Here is a 27,784-nt window from a genome sequence, read left to right on the forward strand (position 1 = left end):
CACATCCATAGATGAGCATGGGTAGATTACACTGCTCGAAAACTTTCCTCTTGAGGCAAAGGTTCCCTTGAAAAATTGTATTGTTCTTCTTCAAAAATAATAATAATAATAATAATAATAATAATAATAAATATATATATATATATATATATATATATATATATATATATATACATACACACACACAGGCAGTCCTCGCTTATCCAACGGAATGCGCCCCCCCAAAACGCCATCGGTTAACGGACAGTCGGATTGCGGGTCCCATGTTAATCGCGGCAGTGACCGGTGGACTGCATTATGCGGCGTCGGATAAGGCATCCGTTGGTAAGCGGCGGCGACGTCAGGCTACGGATGCTGGAAAAATCAAATTGAGATGACTTTGTAACGCTTGTGCTCACCGCGAACAAGGCGGGACCCCGGTAGGGGGGGTGGGAAAGTATGAAACTGCGCACCCACAGCAGCGGGGGCACGCCTGGAAGGGGGATAGTCAAGATCGCCGGGTCTGGGCTGGAGAGAGTGGGTTAGTCTTAATACTTGCCGAGGTCGTAGGTAGGTGCCAGGAGAGTAGTCAGTGTCCGGAGTGCCGTGGTCTGAGGTTGGAGCCAGTAGGAAGGTAGTTGGTCCGATATCCGTGGTCAGGGATGGAGAATAGTGGATGGTCAGAGGCAAGCCGGGGTCGGTAATCAAAAGAGGTCCTAAAGTCAAGCCGGGTCGGTACACAGGAGAGATAAGCAGCTGAGGGTTAAAGCACAACAGGAACACAAGGCTACCAACAACTGTGCTCAGCCAAAGAATGAACGGAAAGGCTGAGCATATATAGGAGAGCTGGACGAATAGGACTGAGGGGAGGAGCGGAGGCGCGGCCTCCGCGGAAGCAGGGATAGGCTGCAACGTGCAGGAGACAGGTGGAAGAGAGATTAGTGTTGACACGCAGCTGTGGAGCGGTGTGCGCGCTGGCGGCCGTGCCAGCGGAGGGGCGGAGCCGAGCTTGGTGTGATCCTTGAAAGCGCTCCGTGGGCGCGCGCTCTCTAAGGAGCGCGAGGCTGTACAGCAGGAGGCAAGGAGGAAGAGCGCCGCGACGATCGCGCTCTCTGACCGCTTGCAGCGGGATGCTGTGCAGCAGGAGGTAAGGAGGGAACACGCCGCAGGGGGCGTGTTCCCCGATTCCTTACAGACTTCCAGTGATCGTGACCAAGCCGTCGCGCCTACGACGGTGGCAATGCATTTGTTTTGACGCGACGTCGCCGGCACTATAAGCGCAGCGTTAGGATTTATAAGGTTGGCTGGCTTTGGGATGACACCCCTAATTGGTGATGATATTAATGAAGGTTAATTATGATTTATAATCTCCCTGCAGAAAGTGCCCTAATCTCCAGCAGCCAGTCATTAATCTCCAGCAGCCAGTCATTAATCATCTGGAGGCCTTTTGATCACTACATCAATATTAAAATGAAATGATAACAGAATCTGTAATAAGAACTACAACTCCCATGCAACCTTGCGCAGTGGTATCTCCAACTACGCCACTGCTTGTCCTCCCCGCCAGCCTAACTTGACAGCGTCCCATTCTGCCCTTCTCTCATTCGTTGCACCACCCATCACTCACTACTCACGCTGCTCAGGAAGCACCCTGATTGGTCCGTAGGCCCCTTCACTCCCTTTGCCGTTGCCAGGGCGGCGGAGCAGCGGGTTTGGGCGCTCGAGCTATTCTGTGAGGGGGTGTGCGCTGTTTACGTAGCGTAGGCGCGTTGTTGGCGGTGAGAGTTGCGGAGATAGCGCAGCCCGTAGGGCCAATAGGAGGATTCCGGTCCCTGGTTAGAGAGACAGCTGGGGAGGTAAACACGGGGCCGGGCTGTAAGATACTTTCCGGGCCGCCTGCCAGGGCCCTCTCCGGCCGAGGAGAAAAGGCAGGTAACCGCCGGACACACTGGGTCCTGAATATAGAGACAGGGGCCTATACACAGCACCTATGTACTGACTTAATGTGTATATAGAGACAGGGGCCTATACACAGCACCTATGTACTGACCTAATGTGTATATAGAGACAGGGGCCTATACACAGCACATATATATTGAGCATATACAGGGGCCTATACACAGGACCTATATATTGAGCATATACAGATACAGGGGTCTATACACAGGACTTCTATACTCAGTATGTACAGTATATACAGACAGTGGCCTATACACAGCACATATGTACTAACCTAATGTGTATATAGAGACGGGCCTATACGCAGGACCTATATATTGAGCATATACAGGACTTGTATACTAAATTAGATTGTATACTAAATTAGACTTGTATACTAAATTAGATTTCCACAATGTTACTTTTATGTGTGAAGCACTTATTCACATGATCTGTTATTTGTATTATTTGTTATTTATATGATTACCACATGTATTACTACTGTGAAGCGCTATGTACATTAATGGCGCTATATAAATAAAGACATACATACATGTATATACAGAGACGTTGGCCTATACACAGTGCCTATCTACTGAGGACATATATACTAACCTAGTGTGTAGATACGGGGACCTATACACAGAACCTATATACTGAGCTTGTGTGTGTGTGTATACAGAGACAGGAGCCTATACACAGGACCTATATACTAACCTATTGTGTGTATATATTCAGACAGTGCTATATGCAGAGCCATAGGTCTATATGCAGGACCTGTATACTGAGCTAGTGTCTATATACAGACAGAGGACCCAATATATTGAGCTAGTGTCTATACAAAGAGACGGGGGTCATGTACATGACCTATATACTGAGCTAGTGTCTAAATACACAGGACCTGTATGCTGAACTAGTGTGTATGTACAGAGATGGGCCTATATACTAAGCTAGTCTGTATATACAGGACTTAGAGGCTACATACAGTATATTAGTGTGTACATACTGGTGTTCTACAAGTGGGATCAGTAAACTGGGGTAGCCTTTATAATACAGAGACGTGTGTGTATATATAGACATATAGGTGTGTGTAAATAGATATATAGGGGGTGTATATGACTAGGGCCTATATACAGGACTTGTATATGTACAGTCGTTTGTGTGTAGATACTGAGCCGGGGTCCTATATATGGGGCCTGTTTACAGAACCACAGGCTTATAATAGTGTGTGTGTGTGTCACCAACCGCCTGCATAAAGAATTTTGAGCTAGTGTGTGTGTGTATATATGTATATGTGTGTGTATATATATGTGTATATATATGTGTGTATATATATATATATACACACACACACACACACCCCGCATTAACATACGCAATGGGACCGGAGCATGTATGTAAAGCGAAAATGTACTTAAAGTGAAGCACCACCTTTTCCCCCACTTATCGATGCATGTACTGTACTGCAATCATCATATACGTGCATAACTGATGTAAATAATGCATTTGTAAAAGGCTCTATAGTCTCCCTGCTTGTGCACAGCTTCGGTACAGGTAGGGAGCCGGTATTGCTGTTCAGGACGTGCTGACCGGCGCATGCGCGAGCTGCTGTTTGCCTATTGGGCGATATGTCCTTACTCGCGAGTGTACTTAAAGTGAGTGTCCTTAAACCGGGGTATGCCTGTGTATATATATATGTGTATATATAGACATGTAGTAACCAGGGGGATCCTGATGACAGAAGACAGCACACCGCAATGATGATACAAAAAAGTGTGTATTGTGAACACAGGTACGCCAACGTTTCGGTCATATATATATATATATATATATATATATATATATATATATATATATATATATATATATATATATATATATATATACATACATACATACATACATACATACATACATACATACATACATACACACACACACATATACACACACACACATATACACACACACACACACAGGACATGGGGCTTTTATGCAGGACATCCTGTATATACTGAGCCAGTGTGTGTATAGAGAGAACTAGGGCTTATATACAGGACTATATGGAGCTAGTGTGTATATATGCCAACACACAGGACCCGTATACTGAGCTAGCTAGTGTATAGACAGAGCCAAAGGCCTATATACATTCTCCATACAGGGTTTGGTTGCACAGGGATGCTCTGACGGCGATGTCTCTGATCCCGCAGGGCTTGTGTACGTCTCACACTGGCGTGGAGCTGCGGGAATGCTGGAACGTGGAGCCCCCAGAGCTCTCTAGTGTGCTCGCTCCGACATGGAGAGAGTGAATATAACTCAAGACCTGGTCCACAGGCAGATCAGGGTATGTGTCAGCCTGGAATAGCAGGAGGAGAGACTGTGCCCCTATAAGTTAATAGGGTTAGTGGCACCTTCCTCTTGTGATGTCTGGAAAACCCTATTAACTTATAGGAATCCTGTATATAAGAAACCCTTTTATCCCAGCAAATGCAAAGGATGCGCCACAAATCCTATTAACTTCTAGATGCCCTCTTATCCCATCAGGAGGAGGCGCCACTAACCTTATCAACCTATAGGAAAGCATTACTGATCCCAATAACAAATAGGAATCCCGTGTCTTTCACCACCTTATCCCATCTAGGGAGGTGCCGCTGGCCCTATGAACCTATTGGGAATCCTTGTATGTACCCATCTTATCCCATCAGTGGGTGGCACCTCTTATCTTTTTCATTTATAGGAACCCCTTGCATGAGGCTCCTCTCGCCTGTCAGAGGAAGGCGTCATTAACACTTTTAAATGACAGGAGTCCCCACTATGAGATGCCCTCTTATCTGGTCAGAGGGAGCTGTCACTGACCCTAATAACGTGCATGAATCCCGTGTTTGTGATGCCCGGTCATCCCATCAGAGGGACCCTATTATCATACAGGAGTCACACAGGCCCTCTGTAACCCTTTTGCTGCCAGATGTTTTTCGGTAGGGTCTGTAACATGTGTGTCTGTCACCAGGAGAGGGGAGCGAGGAGCTTCCAGCGTCGCTACCATGTGACTGACCCCTTTATCCGACGCCTGGGGCTGGAGGCAGAGCTGCAGGTAATTGTGGTGTGAGGCCTTGGATGTTGGGTCAGGATGGAGTGAGGATATAAATCCTATCAGTAACACCCCCCCCCCTCCCCTCTTTCTGTGTATAGGGTCACTCAGGCTGTGTCAATTGCCTGGAATGGAATGAGAAAGGGGAGTGAGTATCGCTCATCTCTCCCCTCACCCGCCCGCCCCGTCTCTCCCCTCACCCGCCCGCCCCGGTCTCTCCCCTCACCCGCCCGCCCCCTTCTCTCCCCTCGCCCGCCCGCCCCCGTCTCTCCCCCCCCCCCCTCGCCTCCTCCCCCGGGCCTTTACTCTGTGTTGACCTCCTTGTCCCTACCTCTCTCTCTTAACCCCCCCCCCCTCCCCTGACCCGCGTGTCACTCTTTCGCTCTCTCTCACCCAGCTTACTGGCCTCTGGCTCGGATGACCAGCACATGATATTGTGGGATCCCTTCCACCACAAGAAGCTGCTGTCCATGCACACAGGACACACAGCCAACATCTTCTCTGTCAAGGTGAACAGCTGGGATTATTGCGTGTGCGTGCGTGCGTGTGTGTGTGTGTGCGCGTGTGCGTGTGCGCTTTTGCCATATACACATTAATGTTAACTTTCCTCCCCCCCCCCCCTCTCCCCACCAGTTCCTCCCTCACTCCAACGGCCGGATCCTGATCACGGGAGCCGCAGACGCCAAGGTTCATGTACACGATGTGACCGCCCGGGAGACTCTGCACGTCTTCTCCGACCACACCAACCGCGTGAAGCGCATCGCCACCGCCCCGCTCTGGCCCAACACCTTCTGGAGCGCGGGAGAGGACGGCCTCATTCGGTGAGGGGCCCCACCCTGCACGGGAAGAAGGGTGGGTTGTGTCCTGGAGGTGCTGACTCCCCCTTTCCCACCCCACAGGCAGTACGACCTGCGGGAGAGCGGGACACACTCGGAGGTCCTGATAGACCTGACGGAGTACTGCGGCCAGCTGGTTGAAGCCAAGTGTGTGAGCGTGAGCCCCCGGGACAATAACTGCATGGCAGTGGGGGCCAGCGGGCCCTTTGTGAGGCTCTACGATATCCGCATGATCCACAGCCACAGGTCAGGAGGGTCGGGTCGCGGTGTGTGGTATATTATGGGGTCTCTCTGTACATTTTGGGGGGGATGTCTCTGTATAATGTCTGTCCCCCCCCCACTCACTCTTCAGCTGGTGTCCCTTTCAGGAAGAGCATGCTGCAGAACCCGCAGTCTGGGGTGCACACGTTCTGCGACCGACAGAAGCCCATCCCTGACGGAGCAGCACAGTATTATGTGGCAGGTGGGACCCTCGGAACATGTAACTTCCTGCCTCACCGGCCCCTTCCCCACAAACTCTGCCTCTTACCTCTCCTCCCCCTCACCAACTTTGTCGCCTCTTGCCTCCCCCTTACCAACCTTTTCGCCTCCCGCCCCATCCCCTCCTCTCAGCAACCTTGTCGCCTCAACTCCCCATCGCCTCCCCCCCTCACCAACCCTCTCGCCTCTCTTCTCAGGACACCTACCCGTGAAGCACCCAGATAACAACAACCGATTGCGTGTTCTGGTGGCCACATACGTCACCTTCAGCCCTGATGGCACCGAACTGCTTGCCAACATGGGGGGTGAACAGGTGAGTTGATGAGGCCTGTGGACATTTTGAATTCTCCGGCGGTAACACGGTATGGTAACCCCTTCACAATGCATTGCTGGCCTATCTACAAGTGAAAGGATTTTAAATCGCCCGGGAAGGATTGTCAGCTTGCTGGTCTCTGAAGTTGTCCTTGTGTTCGATGCTCTCCCCCTCTCTTCACAGGTGTATCTCTTTGATTTGACATTCAAGCAGAGACCCTGCACCTTCCTGCTCCCTAAATCCCATCACACCTCAGGGGGTGAGTATCCCGAATCTGTAGGACTTATCCAGACCCTATTAACTGATAGGAATCCCTTGCGTGAGATGCCCTCTTCTACATCCAAGATGGGTTCCACTGGCCTTATTAACTTGGAGGAATCCCGAGGGTGAGACGCCCTCTTACCTAGAGTTGTGCGAAACGATACAAATGCGGTCGCCAAACCTTTTGCGTTTCTGCGAAACATCTCCCCAACTCTGTCAGCTGATAATGCAGGCGTGGGCAACTCCTGTCCTCAAGGGCCACCAACAGGTCAGGATATCCCTGCTTCAACACAGGTGAGCCACCCGTGTTGAATCAGGGATATCCTTCAAACCTGACCTGTTGGTGGCTCTTGAGGACAGGAGTTGCCCGTCCCCTGGGATAATGTCATCAAATTACACAAGCATTTGCGAGCCCATCGTGTGGGGGTTTGTCACGTACGGCACACCTGTGAGCACGTGACCTGCATACGGGACAAGGGTTAATACACAGCGCACTAGCTGGCCCACTTTCACCTCCGCAAAGGTCCCTCAAATGAGTAATATCTCGCCTCAATCCGTCCCCATATAATTCCCGTCACGAACAGCACACAAGTGGGCACGTGGCTTGGATATGTAACCAGGGTTAATACACACGGCTACTTTAGCCAACTCGCCTTTCTCCTGCGCAAGGTACCTCCAATGAGTTAATATTAACCCCTACTCCATTGCAGTCATATCTATACGCTGCCATCACCCGGGAAATGCGAATAAAAGATGTAAAATGAATACATTTGCCAGGGTCCCAGGCCCCTGTTTTATAATAGAAAAAACTATGCACTTAACACACACACACACCCATTATTACAAAATGTAAACGGCAAATGTAAATACTCTCTCCAGAACGTGCAATCAGTTCATTCAGAGCCCAAAGCATCACTTATTAAATGTTTTTTTTTACCCACCATAACTTAACTAAGTGTGGTGAAACCCATCCTAAGCTTCATTTTGCAGAGCCAGTATAATCAACCCCACACTGAGGAGACCCATTAAGGTTGAAACAGCTGTCTGTGGGTGGGTTTGCTGGCTATGCATCTTAACCCAGGCTGTGCTCAAAGCTGTGAAATGCAGCAAGCAAAAGCTTACAGGGGACCATGTTATGTGGTTTTGAAGCAAAAGGTGGCACTGTGTGCTCATTTGCATGTCATTTCCCAGAATCCCTTGCTGCAGTGGAAGTGCTGTATGCTGGGTGATAATGGTGAAAGGCGGGGTTGCAGACCTGTCTAAGACATGCAAACGAGCATACAGTAATATTTCCATTTGCTATATGCTTTACTTTTTTTTTTTAACCACCATAACTTAACTGTGTGTGTGTGTATTTATATCTATATATCTATCTCTTAGATTACAAGAACATACAATTACAGTAAATGCAGAACCGTTTCTCAAAATAACAGGATAAAACATAAAAAAGAAATACCTATACAGTACATTACCCAAATGTCACAGGTTTTCTCCCAGAGAGGTCACTGGTGCAGGAAGATGAGATATCACGTGTTTGGGACCAAACACACCTCTGTTGAAATCGGATTTTCATAATCCTTGCTAAGACTTATATCCTATCTCTCTCCCATTGAAACAATACAAGCCCACCCCGTCGTAAATCGCCTGCGAGACCGACACTTTTATGACCGAGAAGAAACAAACCTTTACAAACGACGTTTAGATTTTGCCTCAGTAGATAACCACACTCATAACTTCTCGCCTCTAATACTGAGGCACACGTGAGTCACATCAATAGATTCAGATGGCCACTACGGACGCAACGAGACTAATCACAACCGTCTTACTCCTAAATTTAAGCAACAAATGGATATCTGCCCCTTATTACCTCTTACCCATGCAGTGTGTGGTCTCGTTACCTGCCATTCTGTGACACGATTACAGATCTGTAACTTAGCAGGTACAGTAAATGACGTCACATGATATTCTCATTTTTAATAAAGTCCCTCAATGAGGGCACACCCTGTAGGGCACTTTTCTCTGTAATTTAACAGCGATTATTCACACACTTTGATGCAGACACTCCACATGTCACTTTTAGTGGGCTAGCCATGACGGCCCCCCATCACACCCCACATTAAGTCCTCTTTGAAGATCCCAGACCCCGGAAAGGTCATAAACCCAATATATTGTATTTTTAAATAAAACTCCAATCACATTAACCCCTGAAGCACCAGATGGATTAAAACACATCTCGTGATATTATCATGACAGGGTTCTTCTTATTTTTGTTTTTTTGCTATATTTTTTCAAGATTTGTGCCTATATATGATTTTTTAAAACTTTTTGTAGTGTGTGTGTGTGTGTGTGTGTGTGTGTGTGTGTGTGTGTGTGTGTATACATATATATATATATATACATATACATATATACATACGTACATACGTGTGTATGTATGTATGTCAATGGAGAGTAGTTGGCACTCACGTGTATGCCGTAAATTAAAGGTAGGTGCATGTCCCTTAGCAGTAGTAAACAGGCAGGGGTGTTCCTCACAGCAGTGGTGCAGCCGCAGTAACGCAGTAGGAACGAGACAGCACTCAGAGGTAATTTTCAAAAAGATTGTATTAGAGTAGGTGGCACAAATGCCAACGTTTCGGTCCTCACGAGGCCTTGAGAAAAAAAAAAATATATATATACTTTCAGTAAAATGGAGTGTTTCTGGTCTCCGCATTCAGCAAATCTAGCGATATTTCGAGCATTTTGCACATTGCCTTAATGCTTTGCAAACTCTGACTAGGCCAGGACATGTCGCCAGTAATAAAGATGGCGCATTTCTCATGAGTTGCAACCGCCTGCAAAAACTTTGCACATCTCTACTTTTAACCCATCAACGAAAGGTGCGGAGACCTTATTGACTTGTAGGAATCCCATGTGCGCCGCGCCTCCTCATCCCATTGGAGGGAGGGGTCCGAGGGGTCACTGACCTGCACTGTGGAGTGAGCGCTCCATCACTTTGCGTCACCGGTATCTTGATGCGCTTGTCTCCACAGAAGTCCAGAACGGGAAAACGGCGTCGACCAACGGGATCCACTTGCACAGCAACGGGTTCCGGCTGAGCGACAGCAAGACCCTTGTGGGGTGAGAGCAGCACAAGAACTTACAATCTAATCTAACGGGCAGTTGGTGTGGTAACTCGGGGCAACTGACTTTACTGCCAGCGGGAGGCGCTCTTACTTCCCTCTAACTCTCTACCCTCCCCCCCCATCTCTTTCTCTCCCCCCCCCCCACCCACCCTCTCTTCCACTCCCTGCCCCCATTCCCTCCTCCCCCTGTAACCTTTCCTGCTGCCTTTGCCCCCCTAGACCTGTCCTGGAGCTGCCCCCGCACCTGGAGCTGGTGAAGCAGAGAGCTAACGAGGCCTTCGCTCACCAGCTGTGGAGTCAGGCCATCGAGCTGTACAGTCAGGCCGCGCAGAGCGCTCCCAGCTGCGCTATGCTCTACGGAAACCGCGCTGCTGCGTATATGAAGCGCAAATGGTGAGGAGAAGAGTGGGCTCTATGCTTGGGGTGGGGGTGTATTCCCTACGCTCTCCCGTGTCTGGAACCTGTCTCTTCCTCTCCCTACTCTCTCCTGTGTATGGAACCTGTCTCTTCCTCTCCCTACTCTCTCCTGTGTATGGAACCTGTCTCTTCCTCTCCCTACTCTCTCCTGTGTATGGAACCTGTCTCTTCCTCTCCCTACTCTCTCCTTGGTCTGTAACCCGTCCCTTCCTCTCCCTACTCTCTCCTGTGCCTGGAACCTGTCTCTTCCTCTCCCTACTCTCTCCTGTGTATGGAACCCGTCTCTTCCTCTCCCTACTCTCTCCTTGGTCTGTAACCCGTCCCTTCCTCTCCCTACTCTCTCCGTGTCTGGAACCTGTCTCTTCCTCTCCCTACTCTCTCCTTGGTCTGTAACCCATCCCTTCCTCTCCCTACTCTCTCCGTGTCTGGAACCTGTCTCTTCCTCTCCCTACTCTCTCCCATGTCTGGAACCCGTCTCTTCCTCTCCCTACTCTCTCCTGTGCCTTGAACCCGTCTCCTCCTCTCCCTACTCTCTCCCGTGCCTGGAACCCGTCTCTCTCTCTCCCTACTCTCTCCTGTGCCTGGAACCCGTCTCTTCCTCTCCCTACTCTCTCCCGGGCCTGGAACCCGTCTCTCCCTCTCCCTACTCTCTCCCGTGCCTGGAACCCGTCCCTTCCTCTCCCTACTCTCTTCCGTGCCTGGAACCCGTCCCTTCCTCTCCCTACTCTCTTCCGTGCCTGGAACCCGTCCCTTCCTCTCCCTACTCTCTCCCGTGCCTGGAACCCGTCTCTTCCTCTCCCTACTCTCTCCCGTGCCTGGAACCCGTCTCTCCCTCTCCCTACTCTCTCTCGTGCCTGGAACCCGTCTCTCCCTCTCCCTACTCTCTCCCGTGCCTGGAACCCGTCTCTTTCTCTCCCTACTCTCTCCCGTGCCTGGAACCCATCTCTACCTCTCCCTACTCTCTCCCGTGCCTGGAACCCGTCTCTTCCTCTCCCTACTCTCTCCCGTGCCTGGAACCCGTCTCTCCCTCTCCCTACTCTCTCCCATGCCTGGAACCCGTCTCTTCCTCTCCCTACTCTCTACCTACTCTCTCCCGTGCCTGGAACCCGTCTCTCCCTCTCCCTACTCTCTACCTACTCTCTCCCGTGCCTGGAACCCGTCTCTCCCTCTCCCTACTCTCTCCCGTGCCTGGAACCCGTCTCTTCCTCTCCCTACTCTCTACCTACTCTCTCCCGTGCCTGGAACCCGTCTCTTCCTCTCCCTACTCTCTCCCGTGCCTGGAACCCGTCTCTCCCTCTCCCTACTCTCTCCCGTGCCTGGAACCCGTCCCTTCCTCTCCCTACTCTCTCCCGTGCCTGGAACCCATCTCTCCCTCTCCCTACTCTCTCCCGTGCCTGGAACCCGTCTCTCCCTCTCCCTACTCTCTCCCGTGCCTGGAACCCGTCTCTCCCTCTCCCTACTCTCTCCCGTGCCTGGAACCCGTCTCTCCCTCTCCCTACTCTCTCCCTTGCCTGGAACCCGTCTCTCCCTCTCCCTACTCTCTCCCGTGCCTGAAACCCATCTCCTCCTCTCCCTACTCTCTCCCGTGCCTGGAACCCGTCTCTTCCTCTCCCTACTCTCTCCCATGCCTGGAACCCGTCCCTTCCTCTCCCTACTCTCTCCTGTGCCTGGAACCCGTCTCTTCCTCTCCCTACTCTCTCCCGTGCCTGGAACCCGTCTCTTCCTCTCCCTACTCTCTCCCGTGCCTGGAACCCGTCCCTCTCCCTACTCTCTCCCGTGCCTGGAACCCGTCTCTCCCTCTCCCTACTCTCTCCCGCGCCTGGAACCCGTCTCTTCCTCTCCCTACTCTCTCCCGTGTCTGGAACCCGTCTCTCTCTCTCCCGTGCCTGGAACCCGTCTCTTCCTCTCCCTACTCTCTTCCGTGCCTGGAACCCGTCTCTCCCTCTCCCTACTCTCTACCTACTCTCTCCCGTGCCTGGAACCTGTCTCTCCCTCTCCCTACTCTCTCCCGTGCCTGGAACCCGTCTCTTCCTCTCCCTACTCTCTCCCGTGCCTGGAACCCGTCTCTTCCTCTCCCTACTCTCTCCCGTGCCTGGAACCCGTCTCTTCCTCTCCCTACTCTCTCCCGTGCCTGGAACCCGTCTCTCCCTCTCCCTACTCTCTCCCGTGCCTGGAACCCGTCCCTTCCTCTCCCTACTCTCTCCCGTGCCTGGAACCCGTCTCTCCCTCTCCCTACTCTCTCCCTGCTCTCTCCCGTGCCTGGAACCTGTCTCTCCCTCTCCCTGCTCTCTCCCGTGCCTGGAACCCGTCTCTCCCTCTCCCTGCTCTCTCCCGTGCCTGGAACCCGTCTCTCCCTCTCCCTACTCTCTCCCGTGCCTGGAACCCGTCCCTTCCTCTCCCTACTCTCTCCCGTGCCTGGAACCCGTCTCTCCCTCTCCCTACTCTCTCCCGTGCCTGGAACCCGTCTCTCCCTCTCCCTACTCTCTCCCGTGCCTGGAACCCGTCTCTCCCTCTCCCTACTCTCTCCCGTGCCTGGAACCCGTCTCTCCCTCTCCCTACTCTCTCCCGTGCCTGGAACCCGTCTCTCCCTCTCCCTACTCTCTCCCTTGCCTGGAACCCGTCTCTCCCTCTCCCTACTCTCTCCCGTGCCTGAAACCCATCTCCTCCTCTCCCTACTCTCTCCCGTGCCTGGAACCCGTCTCTTCCTCTCCCTACTCTCTCCCGTGCCTGGAACCCGTCTCTTCCTCTCCCTACTCTCTCCCGTGCCTGGAACCCGTCTCTTCCTCTCCCTACTCTCTCCCGTGCCTGGAACCCGTCTCTTCCTCTCCCTACTCTCTCCCGTGCCTGGAACCCGTCCCTTCCTCTCCCTACTCTCTCCTGTGCCTGGAACCCGTCTCTCCCTCTCCCTACTCTCTCCCGCGCCTGGAACCCGTCTCTTCCTCTCCCTACTCTCTCCCGTGTCTGGAACCCGTCTCTCTCTCCCATGCCTGGAACCCGTCTCTTCCTCTCCCTACTCTCTTCCGTGCCTGGAACCCGTCTCTCCCTCTCCCTACTCTCTCCCGTGCCTGGAACCCGTCTCTCCCTCTCACTACTCTCTCCCGTGCCTGGAACCCGTCTCTCCCTCTCCCTACTCTCTCCCGTGCCTGGAACCCGTCTCTCCCTCTCCCTACTCTCTCCCGTGCCTGGAACCCGTCTCTTCCTCTCCCTACTCTCTCCCGTGTCTGGAACCCGTCTCTCCCTCTCCCTACTCTCTCCCGTGCCTGGAACCCGTCCCTTCCTCTCTCTACTCTCTCCCGCGCCTGGAACCCGTCTCTCCCTCTCCCTACTCTCTCCCGTGCCTGGAACCCGTCTCTTCCTCTCCCTACTCTCTCCCGTGTCTGGAACCTGTCCCTCCCTCTCCCTACTCTCTCCCGTGCCTGGAACCCGTCTCTCCCTCTCCCTACTCTCTCCCGTGTCTGGAACCCGTCTCTTCCTCTTCCTACTCCTGTGTCTGGAACCCGTCTCTCCCTCTCCCTACTCTCTCCCGTGCCTGGAACCCGTCTCTTCCTCTCCCTACTCTCTCCCGTGTCTGGAACCCGTCTCTCCCTCTCCCTACTCTCTCCCGTGCCTGGAACCCGTCTCTTCCTCTCCCTACTCTCTCCCGTGCCTGGAACCCGTCTCTTCCTCTCCCTACTCTCTCCCGTGCCTGGAACCCGTCTCTTCCTCTCCCTACTCTCTCCCGTGCCTGGAACCCGTCTCTTCCTCTCCCTACTCTCTCCCGTGCCTGGAACCCGTCTCTTCCTCTCCCTACTCTCTCCCGTGCCTGGAACCCGTCTCTCCCTCTCCCTACTCTCTCCCGTGTCTGGAACCCGTCTCTTTCCCTACTCTCTCCCGTGCCTGGAACCCGTCTCTCCCTCTCCCTACTCTCTCCCGTGCCTGGAACCCGTCTCTCCCTCTCCCTACTCTCTCCCGTGTCTGGAACCCGTCTCTTTCCCTACTCTCTCCCGTGCCTGGAACCCGTCTCTCCCTCTCCCTACTCTCTCCCGTGCCTGGAACCCGTCTCTCCCTCTCCCTACTCTCTCCCTTGCCTGGAACCCGTCTCTCCCTCTCCCTACTCTCTCCCGTGCCTGGAACCCGTCTCTCCCTCTCCCTACTCTCTCCCGTGCCTGGAACCCGTCTCTCCCTCTCCCTACTCTCTCCCGTGCCTGGAACCCGTCTCTCCCTCTCCCTACTCTCTCCCGTGCCTGGAACCCGTCTCTCCCTCTCCCTACTCTCTCCCGTGCCTGGAACCCGTCTCTCCCTCTCCCTACTCTCTCCCGTGCCTGGAACCCGTCTCTCCCTCTCCCTGCTCTCTCCCGTGCCTGGAACCCGTCTCTCCCTCTCCCTGCTCTCTCCCGTGCCTGGAACCCGTCTCTCCCTCTCCCTGCTCTCTCCCGTGCCTGGAACCCGTCTCTCCCTCTCCCTGCTCTCTCCCGTGCCTGGAACCCGTCTCTCCCTCTCCCTGCTCTCTCCCGTGCCTGGAACCCGTCTCTCCCTCTCCCTGCTCTCTCCCGTGCCTGGAACCCGTCTCTCCCTCTCCCTGCTCTCTCCCGTGCCTGGAACCCGTCTCTCCCTCTCCCTGCTCTCTCCCGTGCCTGGAACCCGTCTCTCCCTCTCCCTGCTCTCTCCCGTGCCTGGAACCCGTCTCTCCCTCTCCCTGCTCTCTCCCGTGCCTGGAACCCGTCTCTCCCTCTCCCTGCTCTCTCCCGTGCCTGGAACCCGTCTCTCCCTCTCCCTGCTCTCTCCCGTGCCTGGAACCCGTCTCTCCCTCTCCCTGCTCTCTCCCGTGCCTGGAACCCGTCTCTCCCTCTCCCTGCTCTCTCCCGTGCCTGGAACCCGTCTCTCCCTCTCCCTGCTCTCTCCCGTGCCTGGAACCCGTCTCTCCCTCTCCCTGCTCTCTCCCGTGCCTGGAACCCGTCTCTCCCTCTCCCTGCTCTCTCCCGTGCCTGGAACCCGTCTCTCCCTCTCCCTGCTCTCTCCCGTGCCTGGAACCCGTCTCTCCCTCTCCCTGCTCTCTCCCGTGCCTGGAACCCGTCTCTCCCTCTCCCTGCTCTCTCCCGTGCCTGGAACCCGTCTCTCCCTCTCCCTGCTCTCTCCCGTGCCTGGAACCCGTCTCTCCCTCTCCCTGCTCTCTCCCGTGCCTGGAACCCGTCTCTCCCTCTCCCTGCTCTCTCCCGTGCCTGGAACCCGTCTCTCCCTCTCCCTGCTCTCTCCCGTGCCTGGAACCCGTCTCTCCCTCTCCCTGCTCTCTCCCGTGCCTGGAACCCGTCTCTCCCTCTCCCTGCTCTCTCCCGTGCCTGGAACCCGTCTCTCCCTCTCCCTGCTCTCTCCCGTGCCTGGAACCCGTCTCTCCCTCTCCCTGCTCTCTCCCGTGCCTGGAACCCGTCTCTCCCTCTCCCTGCTCTCTCCCGTGCCTGGAACCCGTCTCTCCCTCTCCCTGCTCTCTCCCGTGCCTGGAACCCGTCTCTCCCTCTCCCTGCTCTCTCCCGTGCCTGGAACCCGTCTCTCCCTCTCCCTGCTCTCTCCCGTGCCTGGAACCCGTCTCTCCCTCTCCCTGCTCTCTCCCGTGCCTGGAACCCGTCTCTCCCTCTCCCTGCTCTCTCCCGTGCCTGGAACCCGTCTCTCCCTCTCCCTGCTCTCTCCCGTGCCTGGAACCCGTCTCTCCCTCTCCCTGCTCTCTCCCGTGCCTGGAACCCGTCTCTCCCTCTCCCTGCTCTCTCCCGTGCCTGGAACCCGTCTCTCCCTCTCCCTGCTCTCTCCCGTGCCTGGAACCCGTCTCTCCCTCTCCCTGCTCTCTCCCGTGCCTGGAACCCGTCTCTCCCTCTCCCTGCTCTCTCCCGTGCCTGGAACCCGTCTCTCCCTCTCCCTGCTCTCTCCCGTGCCTGGAACCCGTCTCTCCCTCTCCCTGCTCTCTCCCGTGCCTGGAACCCGTCTCTCCCTCTCCCTGCTCTCTCCCGTGCCTGGAACCCGTCTCTCCCTCTCCCTGCTCTCTCCCGTGCCTGGAACCCGTCTCTCCCTCTCCCTGCTCTCTCCCGTGCCTGGAACCCGTCTCTCCCTCTCCCTGCTCTCTCCCGTGCCTGGAACCCGTCTCTCCCTCTCCCTGCTCTCTCCCGTGCCTGGAACCCGTCTCTCCCTCTCCCTGCTCTCTCCCGTGCCTGGAACCCGTCTCTCCCTCTCCCTGCTCTCTCCCGTGCCTGGAACCCGTCTCTCCCTCTCCCTGCTCTCTCCCGTGCCTGGAACCCGTCTCTCCCTCTCCCTGCTCTCTCCCGTGCCTGGAACCCGTCTCTCCCTCTCCCTGCTCTCTCCCGTGCCTGGAACCCGTCTCTCCCTCTCCCTGCTCTCTCCCGTGCCTGGAACCCGTCTCTCCCTCTCCCTGCTCTCTCCCGTGCCTGGAACCCGTCTCTCCCTCTCCCTGCTCTCTCCCGTGCCTGGAACCCGTCTCTCCCTCTCCCTGCTCTCTCCCGTGCCTGGAACCCGTCTCTCCCTCTCCCTGCTCTCTCCCGTGCCTGGAACCCGTCTCTCCCTCTCCCTGCTCTCTCCCGTGCCTGGAACCCGTCTCTCCCTCTCCCTGCTCTCTCCCGTGCCTGGAACCCGTCTCTCCCTCTCCCTGCTCTCTCCCGTGCCTGGAACCCGTCTCTCCCTCTCCCTGCTCTCTCCCGTGCCTGGAACCCGTCTCTCCCTCTCCCTGCTCTCTCCCGTGCCTGGAACCCGTCTCTCCCTCTCCCTGCTCTCTCCCGTGCCTGGAACCCGTCTCTCCCTCTCCCTGCTCTCTCCCGTGCCTGGAACCCGTCTCTCCCTCTCCCTGCTCTCTCCCGTGCCTGGAACCCGTCTCTCCCTCTCCCTGCTCTCTCCCGTGCCTGGAACCCGTCTCTCCCTCTCCCTGCTCTCTCCCGTGCCTGGAACCCGTCTCTCCCTCTCCCTGCTCTCTCCCGTGCCTGGAACCCGTCTCTCCCTCTCCCTGCTCTCTCCCGTGCCTGGAACCCGTCTCTCCCTCTCCCTGCTCTCTCCCGTGCCTGGAACCCGTCTCTCCCTCTCCCTGCTCTCTCCCGTGCCTGGAACCCGTCTCTCCCTCTCCCTGCTCTCTCCCGTGCCTGGAACCCGTCTCTCCCTCTCCCTGCTCTCTCCCGTGCCTGGAACCCGTCTCTCCCTCTCCCTGCTCTCTCCCGTGCCTGGAACCCGTCTCTCCCTCTCCCTGCTCTCTCCCGTGCCTGGAACCCGTCTCTCCCTCTCCCTGCTCTCTCCCGTGCCTGGAACCCGTCTCTCCCTCTCCCTGCTCTCTCCCGTGCCTGGAACCCGTCTCTCCCTCTCCCTGCTCTCTCCCGTGCCTGGAACCCGTCTCTCCCTCTCCCTGCTCTCTCCCGTGCCTGGAACCCGTCTCTCCCTCTCCCTGCTCTCTCCCGTGCCTGGAACCCGTCTCTCCCTCTCCCTGCTCTCTCCCGTGCCTGGAACCCGTCTCTCCCTCTCCCTGCTCTCTCCCGTGCCTGGAACCCGTCTCTCCCTCTCCCTGCTCTCTCCCGTGCCTGGAACCCGTCTCTCCCTCTCCCTGCTCTCTCCCGTGCCTGGAACCCGTCTCTCCCTCCTCTCTCCCGTGCCTGGAACCCGTCTCTCCCTCTCCCTACTCTCTCCCGTGCCTGGAACCCGTCTCTCCCTCTCCCTCCTCTCTCCCGTGCCTGGAACCCACCTGCTCCCTTCCCACCTTTCGCCCCCTCAGGGATGGGGACCATTACGACGCTTTACGTGACTGCCTGCAGGCGCTGGTGTTAAACCCGGCCCATTTGAAGGCTCACTTCCGCCTGGCCCGCTGCCTGTTCGAGCTCCGGTACGTGTCTGAGGCTCTCGAGTGTCTGGACGACTTCAAAGTGAAATTCCCGGAGCAGGCGCAGAGCAGTGCGTGTGATGCCCTCGAGCGGGACATCCGGCTGGCCCTCTTCTCCAAGGCTGACGCTCGTGAGTCTTTGGGGTGCCTCTGTGTGTGTGTCTCCCCCCGCCCCCCCATCACTCTCCCCTCTCTGTATTGGGATGTCTCCTGCACCCCCTCAGCTTTCCCGTGTCTCCCCCCTCCCGCAGAGGATGATAAGAAGGGCAGCGCCGTGCGCCTGCGCTCCGCGGGGAGGAAGGACTCTCTATCCGAGGACGAGCTGCTGCTGAGGGAGCGGAGCTATGACTACAAACACCGATACTGTGGCCACTGCAACACCACCACGGACATCAAAGAGGCCACCTTCCTGGGGAGGTAACGCAACTCCTCGGGCCCTGTTCTGACTTTATTCAAAGATAGATTCGGGTTGCCGGTCTCGGCCGCGAGTGCGCACAGGAGTAACCCCAACACCCGTTTTTATAAGTGAAATAATATTTATTGGTTACTTGGCTTCAAGTATACACAACATCTTATGGCACTGGGGGTATCGCTCTCGATGTCAGGCAGGGGACCCCCACCATGTCCATGGAAATGGAAGCCCTGGTAGTTGTTGTTGTGCGATCACATTTGCCCTGCGCGCAGTGCTGAGAACACCTCCAGCTTAGGTCTGAATCTCGCATGCCAGGAGGACCCTGCAGGCATTCAGCCAGCATCCCCGTTAGGGAGGCGAGGGGGGGACGCCCGTTCCCCGGGGGCTCTCGCACATCTCTAGGGAGCTCCTCGTGCACCGTGACCATCAAACACGATAAACTCCATTCTCATTACATACCCCCACACAGAGGAGGAGGTAACCCAACTGCTCTACTGCCCAGCACAGGTAACCCAACCCCTGAGCTGATCCTCACTCTGTCCCTTCTCTCTTCCCCCCCTCCCCAGTAACGCTCAGTACATAGTCAGCGGCTCGGACGACGGCTCCTTCTTTATCTGGGAGAAGGACACGAGCGCACTCGTGCGTGTGATCCAGGGGGATGAATCCATCGTCAACTGTCTGCAGCCTCATCCCAGCTACTGCTTCCTGGCCACCAGTGGCATCGACCCTGTGGTCCGACTGTGGAGCCCGCGGCCTGAGGTGAGGGGGGAGGAGGCAGCACGATGCTCTGCGGGGAAGGGGGGAGGCAGCACGATGCTCTGCGGGGTAGGGGGAGGCAGCACGATGCTCTGCGGGGTAGGGGGAGGCAGCACGATGCTCTGCGGGGTAGGGGGAGGCAGCACGATGCTCTGCAGGGCAGGGGGAGGCAGCACGATGCTCTGCGGGGGAGGCAGCACGATGCTCTGCGGGTGGGGGGGAGGCAGCACGATGCTCTGCGGGGGAGGGGGGAGGCAGCACGATGCTCTGCGGGGGAGGCAGCACGATGCTCTGCGGGGCAGGGGGAGGCAGCACGATGCTCTGCGGGGGAGGGGGGAGGCAGCACGATGCTCTGCGGGGGAGGCAGCACGATGCTCTGCGGGGAGGGGGGAGGCAGCACGATGCTCTGCGGAGAGGGGGGAGGCAGCACGCTGCTCTGCGGGGGAGGGGGGAGGCAGCACGCTGCTCCTCGGGTGAGGGGGAGGCAGCACGCTGCTCTTCGGGGGAGGCAGCACGCTGCTCTGCGGGGGAGGGGGTAGGCAGCACGATGCTCTGCGGGGCAGGGGGGAGGCAGCACGCTGCTCTTCGGGTGAGGGGGAGGCAACACGATGCTCTGCGGGGGAGGGGGAGGCAGCACGATGCTCTGCGGGGGAGGGGGGAGGCAGCACGATGCTCTGCGGGGAGGAGGGAGGCAGCACGATGCTCTGCGGGGGAGGGGAGAGGCAGCACGATGCTCTGCGGGGGAGGAGGGAGGCAGCACGATGCTCTGCGGGGGAGGGGGGAGGCGGCACGATGCTCTGCGGGGGAGGGGAGAGGCAGCACGATGCTCTGCGGGGGAGGAGGGAGGCGGCACGATGCTCTGCGGGGGAGGGGGGAGGCGGCACGATGCTCTGCGGGGGAGGGGGGGAGGCGGCACGATGCTCTGCGGGGGAGGGGGGAGGCGGCACGATGCTCTGCGGGGGGAGGCGGCACGATGCTCTGCGGGGGGAGGCGGCACGATGCTCTGCGGGGGGAGGCGGCACGATGCTCTGCGGGGGGGAGGCGGCACGATGCTCTGCGGGGGGAGGCGGCACGATGCTCTGCGGGGGGAGGCGGCACGATGCTCTGCGGGGGGAGGCGGCACGATGCTCTGCGGGGGGAGGCGGCACGATGCTCTGCGGGGGGAGGCGGCACGATGCTCTGCGGGGGGAGGCGGCACGATGCTCTGCGGGGGGAGGCGGCACGATGCTCTGCGGGGGGAGGCGGCACGATGCTCTGCGGGGGGAGGCGGCACGATGCTCTGCGGGGGGAGGCGGCACGATGCTCTGCGGGGGGAGGCCGGAGGTGGCACGATGCTCTGCGGGGGGAGGCCGGAGGCGGCACGATGCTCTGCGGGGGGAGGCCGGAGGCGGCACGATGCTCTGCGGGGGGAGGCCGGAGGCAGCACGATGCTCTGCGGGGGGAGGCGGCACGATGCTCTGCGGGGGGAGGCGGCACGATGCTCTGCGGGGGGAGGCGGGAGGCCGCACGATGCTCTGCGGGGGGAGGCCGCACGATGCTCTGCGGGGGGAGGCCGCACGATGCTCTGCGGGGGGAGGCGGGAGGCAGCACGATGCTATGCGGGGGAGGCGGCACGATGCTCTGCGGGGGAGGCGGGAAGCAGCACGATGCTCTGCGAAGGAGGGGGAATTGTGGCAACACTTGAAAGGGGCTGCAGGGTGCTCTCCGTGGCTGGGGGGTGGGGGGGGGGATGCTCGGCAGGGCTGGGTTGGGGTGTGGGGGTGGGGAGATGCTCGGATGGGTGGGGGGAGGGGATGCTCGGCAGGGCTGGGTCGGGGTGTGACACTCGGCTCACGCACACACACTCTCCCCTGTGTCCTGGCAGAGCGAGGGCCCGGGGGGGGGGAGGGGGCTGGGTTGGGGTGTGACACTCGGCTCACGCACACACACTCTCTCCTGTGTCCTGGCAGAGTGAGGGCCGGGGGGGGGGGGGGGCTGGGTCGGGGGTGTGTCACTCGGCTCACGCACACACACTCTCCTGTGTCCTGGCAGGGTGAGGGCCCGGGGGGGGGGGGGGCTGGGTCGGGGTGTGACACTCGGCTCACGCACACACACTCTCCCTGTGTCCTGGCAGAGTGAGGGCCGGGGGGGGGGGGGGCTGGGTCGGGGTGTGACACTCGGCTCACGCACACACACTCTCCCCTGTGTCCTGGCAGAGTGAGGGCCCGGGGGGGGGGGGGGGGGCTGGGTCGGGGGTGTGACACTCGGCTCACGCACACACACTCTCCCCTGTGTCCTGGCAGAGTGAGGGCCCGGGGGGGGGGGGGGGGGGCTGGGTCGGGGTGTGACACTCGGCTCACGCACACACACTCTCCCCTGTGTCCTGGCAGAGCGAGGGCCCGGGGGGGGGGGGGGGGGCTGGGTCGGGGTGTGACACTCGGCTCACGCACACACACTCTCCCCTGTGTCCTGGCAGAGTGAGGGCCCGGGGGGGGGGGGGGGGCTAGGTCGGGGTGTGACACTCGGCTCACGCACACACACTCTCTCCTGTGTCCTGGCAGAGCGAGGGCCCGGGGGGGGGGGGGCTGGGTCGGGGTGTGACACTCGGCTCACGCACACACACTCTCCCCTGTGTCCTGGCAGAGTGAGGGCCCGGGGGGGGGGGGGGGGCTGGGTCGGGTGTGACACTCGGCTCACGCACACACACTCTCCCCTGTGTCCTGGCAGAGCGAGGGCCCGGGGGGGGGGGGGGGCTGGGTTGGGGTGTGACACTCGGCTCACGCACACACACTCTCCCCTGTGTCCTGGCAGAGTGAGGGCCGGGGGGGGGGGGGGGGGGCTGGGTAGGGCCGTGTCACTCGGCTCACGCACACACACTCTTCTGTGTCCTGGCAGAGTGAGGGCCCGGGGGGGGGGGGGGGGGGGCTGGGTCGGGGTGTGACACTCGGCTCACGCACACACACTCTCCCCTGTGTCCTGGCAGAGCGAGGGCCCGGGGGGGGGAGGGGGCTGGGTTGGGGTGTGACACTCGGCTCACGCACACACACTCTCCCCTGTGTCCTGGCAGAGTGAGGGCCCGGGGGGGGGGGGGCTGGGTCGGGGCGTGTCACTCGGCTCACGCACACACACTCTCTCCTGTGTCCTGGCAGAGTGAGGGCCCGGGGGGGGGGGGGGCTGGGTCGGGGTGTGACACTCGGCTCACGCACACACACTCTTCTGTGTCCTGGCAGAGTGAGGGCCCGGGGGGGGGGGGGGGGGGCTGGGTCGGGGTGTGACACTCGGCTCACGCACACACACTCTCCCCTGTGTCCTGGCAGAGTGAGGGCCCGGGGGGGGGGGGGGCTGGGTCGGGGTGTGACACTCGGCTCACGCACACACACTCTCCCCTGTGTCCTGGCAGAGCGAGGGCCCGGGGGGGGGGGGGGGGGCTGGGTCGGGGTGTGACACTCGGCTCACGCACACACACTCTCCCCTGTGTCCTGGCAGAGCGAGGGCCCGGGGGGGGGGGGGGGGCTGGGTCGGGGTGTGACACTCGGCTCACGCACACACACTCTCCCCTGTGTCCTGGCAGAGTGAGGGCCCGGGGGGGGGGGGGGGCTAGGTCGGGGTGTGACACTCGGCTCACGCACACACACTCTCTCCTGTGTCCTGGCAGAGCGAGGGCCCGGGGGGGGGGGGGCTGGGTCGGGGTGTGACACTCGGCTCACGCACACACACTCTCCCCTGTGTCCTGGCAGAGTGAGGGCCGGGGGGGGGGGGCTGGGTCGGGGTGTGACACTCGGCTCACGCACACACACTCTCCCCTGTGTCCTGGCAGAGCGAGGGCCCGGGGGGGGGGGGGGGGAGCTGGGTTGGGGTGTGACACTCGGCTCACGCACACACACTCTCCCCTGTGTCCTGGCAGAGCGAGGGCCCGGGGGGGGGGGGGGGGCTGGGTTGGGGTGTGACACTCGGCTCACGCACACACACTCTCCCCTGTGTCCTGGCAGAGCGAGGGCCCGGGGGGGGGGGGGGGCTGGGTTGGGGTGTGACACTCGGCTCACGCACACACACTCTCCCCTGTGTCCTGGCAGAGCGAGGGCCCGGGGGGGGGGAGGGGGCTGGGTCGGGGTGTGACACTCGGCTCACGCACACACACTCTCCCTGTGTCCTGGCAGAGCGAGGGCCCGGGGGGGGGGGGGGGCTGGGTCGGGGTGTGACACTCGGCTCACGCACACACACTCTCTGTCTGTGTCCTGGCAGAGCGAGGGCCCGGGGGGGGGGAGGGGGCTGGGTCGGGGTGTGACACTCGGCTCACGCACACACACTCTCCCCTGTGTCCTGGCAGAGCGAGGGGCCCGGGGGGGGGGGGGGGGGGCTGGGTTGGGGGTGTGACACTCGGCTCACGCACACACACTCTCCCCTGTGTCCTGGCAGAGCGAGGGCCCGGGGGGGGGGAGGGGGCTGGGTCGGGGTGTGACACTCGGCTCACGCACACACACTCTCCCCTGTGTCCTGGCAGAGCGAGGGCCGGGGGCTGGGTCGGGGTGTGACACTCGGCTCACGCACACACACTCTCTCCTGTGTCCTGGCAGAGTGAGGGCCGGGGGCTGGGTCGGGGTGTGACACTCGGCTCACGCACACACACTCTCTCCTGTGTCCTGGCAGAGCGAGGGCCGGGGGGGGGGGGGGGCTGGGTCGGGGTGTGACACTCGGCTCACGCACACACACTCTCCCCTGTGTCCTGGCAGAGTGAGGGCCGGGGGGGGGGGGGGCTGGGTCGGGGCGTGTCACTCGGCTCACGCACACACACTCTCTCCTGTGTCCTGGCAGAGTGAGGGCCCGGGGGGGGGGGGGCTGGGTCGGGGTGTGACACTCGGCTCACGCACACACACTCTCCCCTGTGTCCTGGCAGAGCGAGGGCCCGGGGGGGGGCGGGGGGCTGGGTCGGGGTGTGACACTCGGCTCACGCACACACACTCTCCCCTGTGTCCTGGCAGAGTGAGGGCCCGGGGGGGGGGGGGGGGCTAGGTCGGGGTGTGACACTCGGCTCACGCACACACACTCTCTCCTGTGTCCTGGCAGAGCGAGGGCCCGGGGGGGGGGGGGGCTGGGTCGGGGTGTGACACTCGGCTCACGCACACACACTCTCCCCTGTGTCCTGGCAGAGTGAGGGCCGGGGGGGGGGGGGGGGGCTGGGTCGGGTGTGACACTCGGCTCACGCACACACACTCTCCCCTGTGTCCTGGCAGAGCGAGGGCCCGGGGGGGGGGGGGGCTGGGTTGGGGTGTGACACTCGGCTCACGCACACACACTCTCCCCTGTGTCCTGGCAGAGTGAGGGCCGGGGGGGGGGGGGGGGGGCTGGGTAGGGCCGTGTCACTCGGCTCACGCACACACACTCTTCTGTGTCCTGGCAGAGTGAGGGCCCGGGGGGGGGGGGGGGGCTGGGTCGGGGTGTGACACTCGGCTCACGCACACACACTCTCCCCTGTGTCCTGGCAGAGCGAGGGCCCGGGGGGGGGAGGGGGCTGGGTTGGGGTGTGACACTCGGCTCACGCACACACACTCTCCCCTGTGTCCTGGCAGAGTGAGGGCCGGGGGGGGGGGGGGGGCTGGGTCGGGGCGTGTCACTCGGCTCACGCACACACACTCTCTCCTGTGTCCTGGCAGAGTGAGGGCCCGGGGGGGGGGGGGGCTGGGTCGGGGTGTGACACTCGGCTCACGCACACACACTCTTCTGTGTCCTGGCAGAGTGAGGGCCCGGGGGGGGGGGGGGGGCTGGGTCGGGGTGTGACACTCGGCTCACGCACACACACTCTCCCCTGTGTCCTGGCAGAGTGAGGGCCCGGGGGGGGGGGGGCTGGGTCGGGGTGTGACACTCGGCTCACGCACACACACTCTCCCCTGTGTCCTGGCAGAGCGAGGGCCCGGGGGGGGGGGGGGGGGCTGGGTCGGGGTGTGACACTCGGCTCACGCACACACACTCTCCCCTGTGTCCTGGCAGAGCGAGGGCCCGGGGGGGGGGGGGGGGCTGGGTCGGGGTGTGACACTCGGCTCACGCACACACACTCTCCCCTGTGTCCTGGCAGAGTGAGGGCCCGGGGGGGGGGGGGCTAGGTCGGGGTGTGACACTCGGCTCACGCACACACACTCTCTCCTGTGTCCTGGCAGAGCGAGGGCCCGGGGGGGGGGGGGCTGGGTCGGGGTGTGACACTCGGCTCACGCACACACACTCTCCCCTGTGTCCTGGCAGAGTGAGGGCCGGGGGGGGGGGCTGGGTCGGGGTGTGACACTCGGCTCACGCACACACACTCTCCCCTGTGTCCTGGCAGAGCGAGGGCCCGGGGGGGGGGGGGGGAGCTGGGTTGGGGTGTGACACTCGGCTCACGCACACACACTCTCCCCTGTGTCCTGGCAGAGCGAGGGCCCGGGGGGGGGGGGGGCTGGGTTGGGGTGTGACACTCGGCTCACGCACACACACTCTCCCCTGTGTCCTGGCAGAGCGAGGGCCCGGGGGGGGGGGGGGGGCTGGGTTGGGGTGTGACACTCGGCTCACGCACACACACTCTCCCCTGTGTCCTGGCAGAGCGAGGGCCCGGGGGGGGGGAGGGGGCTGGGTCGGGGTGTGACACTCGGCTCACGCACACACACTCTCCCCTGTGTCCTGGCAGAGCGAGGGCCCGGGGGGGGGGGGGGGGGCTGGGTCGGGGTGTGACACTCGGCTCACGCACACACACTCTCTGTCTGTGTCCTGGCAGAGCGAGGGCCCGGGGGGGGGGGAGGGGGCTGGGTCGGGGTGTGACACTCGGCTCACGCACACACACTCTCCCCTGTGTCCTGGCAGAGCGAGGGCCCGGGGGGGGGGGGCTGGGTTGGGGTGTGACACTCGGCTCACGCACACACACTCTCCCCTGTGTCCTGGCAGAGCGAGGGCCCGGGGGGGGGGAGGGGGCTGGGTCGGGGTGTGACACTCGGCTCACGCACACACACTCTCCCTGTGTCCTGGCAGAGCGAGGGCCGGGGGCTGGGTCGGGGTGTGACACTCGGCTCACGCACACACACTCTCTCCTGTGTCCTGGCAGAGTGAGGGCCGGGGGCTGGGTCGGGGTGTGACACTCGGCTCACGCACACACACTCTCTCCTGTGTCCTGGCAGAGTGAGGGCCGGGGGGGGGGGGGCTGGGTCGGGGTGTGACACTCGGCTCACGCACACACACTCTCTCCTGTGTCCTGGCAGAGCGAGGGCCGGGGGGGGGGGGGGGGGCTGGGTAGGGCCGTGTCACTCGGCTCACGCACACACACTCCCCTGTGTCCTGGCAGAGCGAGGGCCGGGGGGGGGGGGGGCTGGGTTGGGGTGTGACACTCGGCTCACGCACACACACTCTCCCCTGTGTCCTGGCAGAGTGAGGGCCCGGGGGGGGGAGGGGGCTGGGTCGGGGTGTGACACTCGGCTCACGCACACACACTCTCCCCTGTGTCCTGGCAGAGTGAGGGCCCGGGGGGGGGAGGGGGCTGGGTCGGGGGTGTGACACTCGGCTCACGCACACACACTCTCCCCTGTGTCCTGGCAGAGCGAGGGCTGGGGGGGGGGAGGGGGCTGGGTCGGGGTGTGACACTCGGCTCACGCACACACACTCTCCCCTGTGTCCTGGCAGAGCGAGGGCTGGGGGGGGGGAGGGGGCTGGGTCGGGGTGTGACACTCGGCTCACGCACACACACTCTCTCCTGTGTCCTGGCAGAGCGAGGGCCCGGGGGGGGGGGAGGGGGCTGGGTCGGGGTGTGACACTCGGCTCACGCACACACACTCTCCCCTGTGTCCTGGCAGAGCGAGGGCCCGGGGGGGGGGGGGGGGAGCTGGGTTGGGGTGTGACACTCGGCTCACGCACACACACTCTCCCCTGTGTCCTGGCAGAGTGAGGGCCCGGGGGGGGGAGGGGGCTGGGTCGGGGGTGTGACACTCGGCTCACGCACACACACTCTCCCCTGTGTCCTGGCAGAGCGAGGGCTGGGGGGGGGGAGGGGGCTGGGTCGGGGTGTGACACTCGGCTCACGCACACACACTCTCCCCTGTGTCCTGGCAGAGCGAGGGCTGGGGGGGGGGAGGGGCTGGGTCGGGGTGTGACACTCGGCTCACGCACACACACTCTCTCCTGTGTCCTGCAGAGCGAGGGTCCGGACCGACGCGTGGTGCAGGACATGGAGGGAGCCTGCCAGGCCAACCAGCGCAGGATGAACGCTGACCCCCTGGAAGTGATGCTGCTTAACATGGGCTACAGGATCACAGGACTGAGCGGGGGGACGGGGGGAGGTGCAGGGGGCTCCGACGACGAGGACACCAGCGAGGGACAGGTGCAGTGCCGGCCCAGCTAACCCTGCGAGGAGGGGG

At 60.4% G+C, this 27,784-nt stretch overlaps 1 protein-coding gene across 3 annotated transcripts; it reads left to right on the plus strand.

The window, feature by feature from the left end:
* The first annotated feature begins 1,755 nt into the window (after positions 1-1,755).
* Positions 1,756-27,784, plus strand: WDTC1 (WD and tetratricopeptide repeats 1). Of its 3 annotated transcripts, none has more exons than XM_075603892.1 (16): positions 1,756-1,907; positions 4,128-4,261; positions 4,925-5,008; positions 5,107-5,153; positions 5,403-5,514; positions 5,639-5,826; positions 5,905-6,087; positions 6,210-6,304; positions 6,519-6,634; positions 6,818-6,893; positions 9,928-10,015; positions 10,240-10,413; positions 18,167-18,402; positions 18,523-18,688; positions 19,250-19,442; positions 27,562-27,784. In XM_075603892.1, exons 2-16 carry the CDS (start codon positions 4,214-4,216, stop codon positions 27,766-27,768), a joined length of 2,013 nt encoding a protein of 670 aa, XP_075460007.1. In that variant the 5' UTR covers positions 1,756-1,907; positions 4,128-4,213; the 3' UTR covers positions 27,769-27,784. The 3 variants fall into 3 exon arrangements, with proteins under 3 accessions (XP_075460007.1, XP_075460008.1, XP_075460009.1); XM_075603893.1 differs by having other exon boundaries at positions 1,762-1,911; XM_075603894.1 differs by having other exon boundaries at positions 1,816-1,835.

Source organism: Ascaphus truei, chromosome 6, assembly GCF_040206685.1.
Source record: "Ascaphus truei isolate aAscTru1 chromosome 6, aAscTru1.hap1, whole genome shotgun sequence".
NCBI lineage: Eukaryota > Metazoa > Chordata > Amphibia > Anura > Ascaphidae > Ascaphus > Ascaphus truei.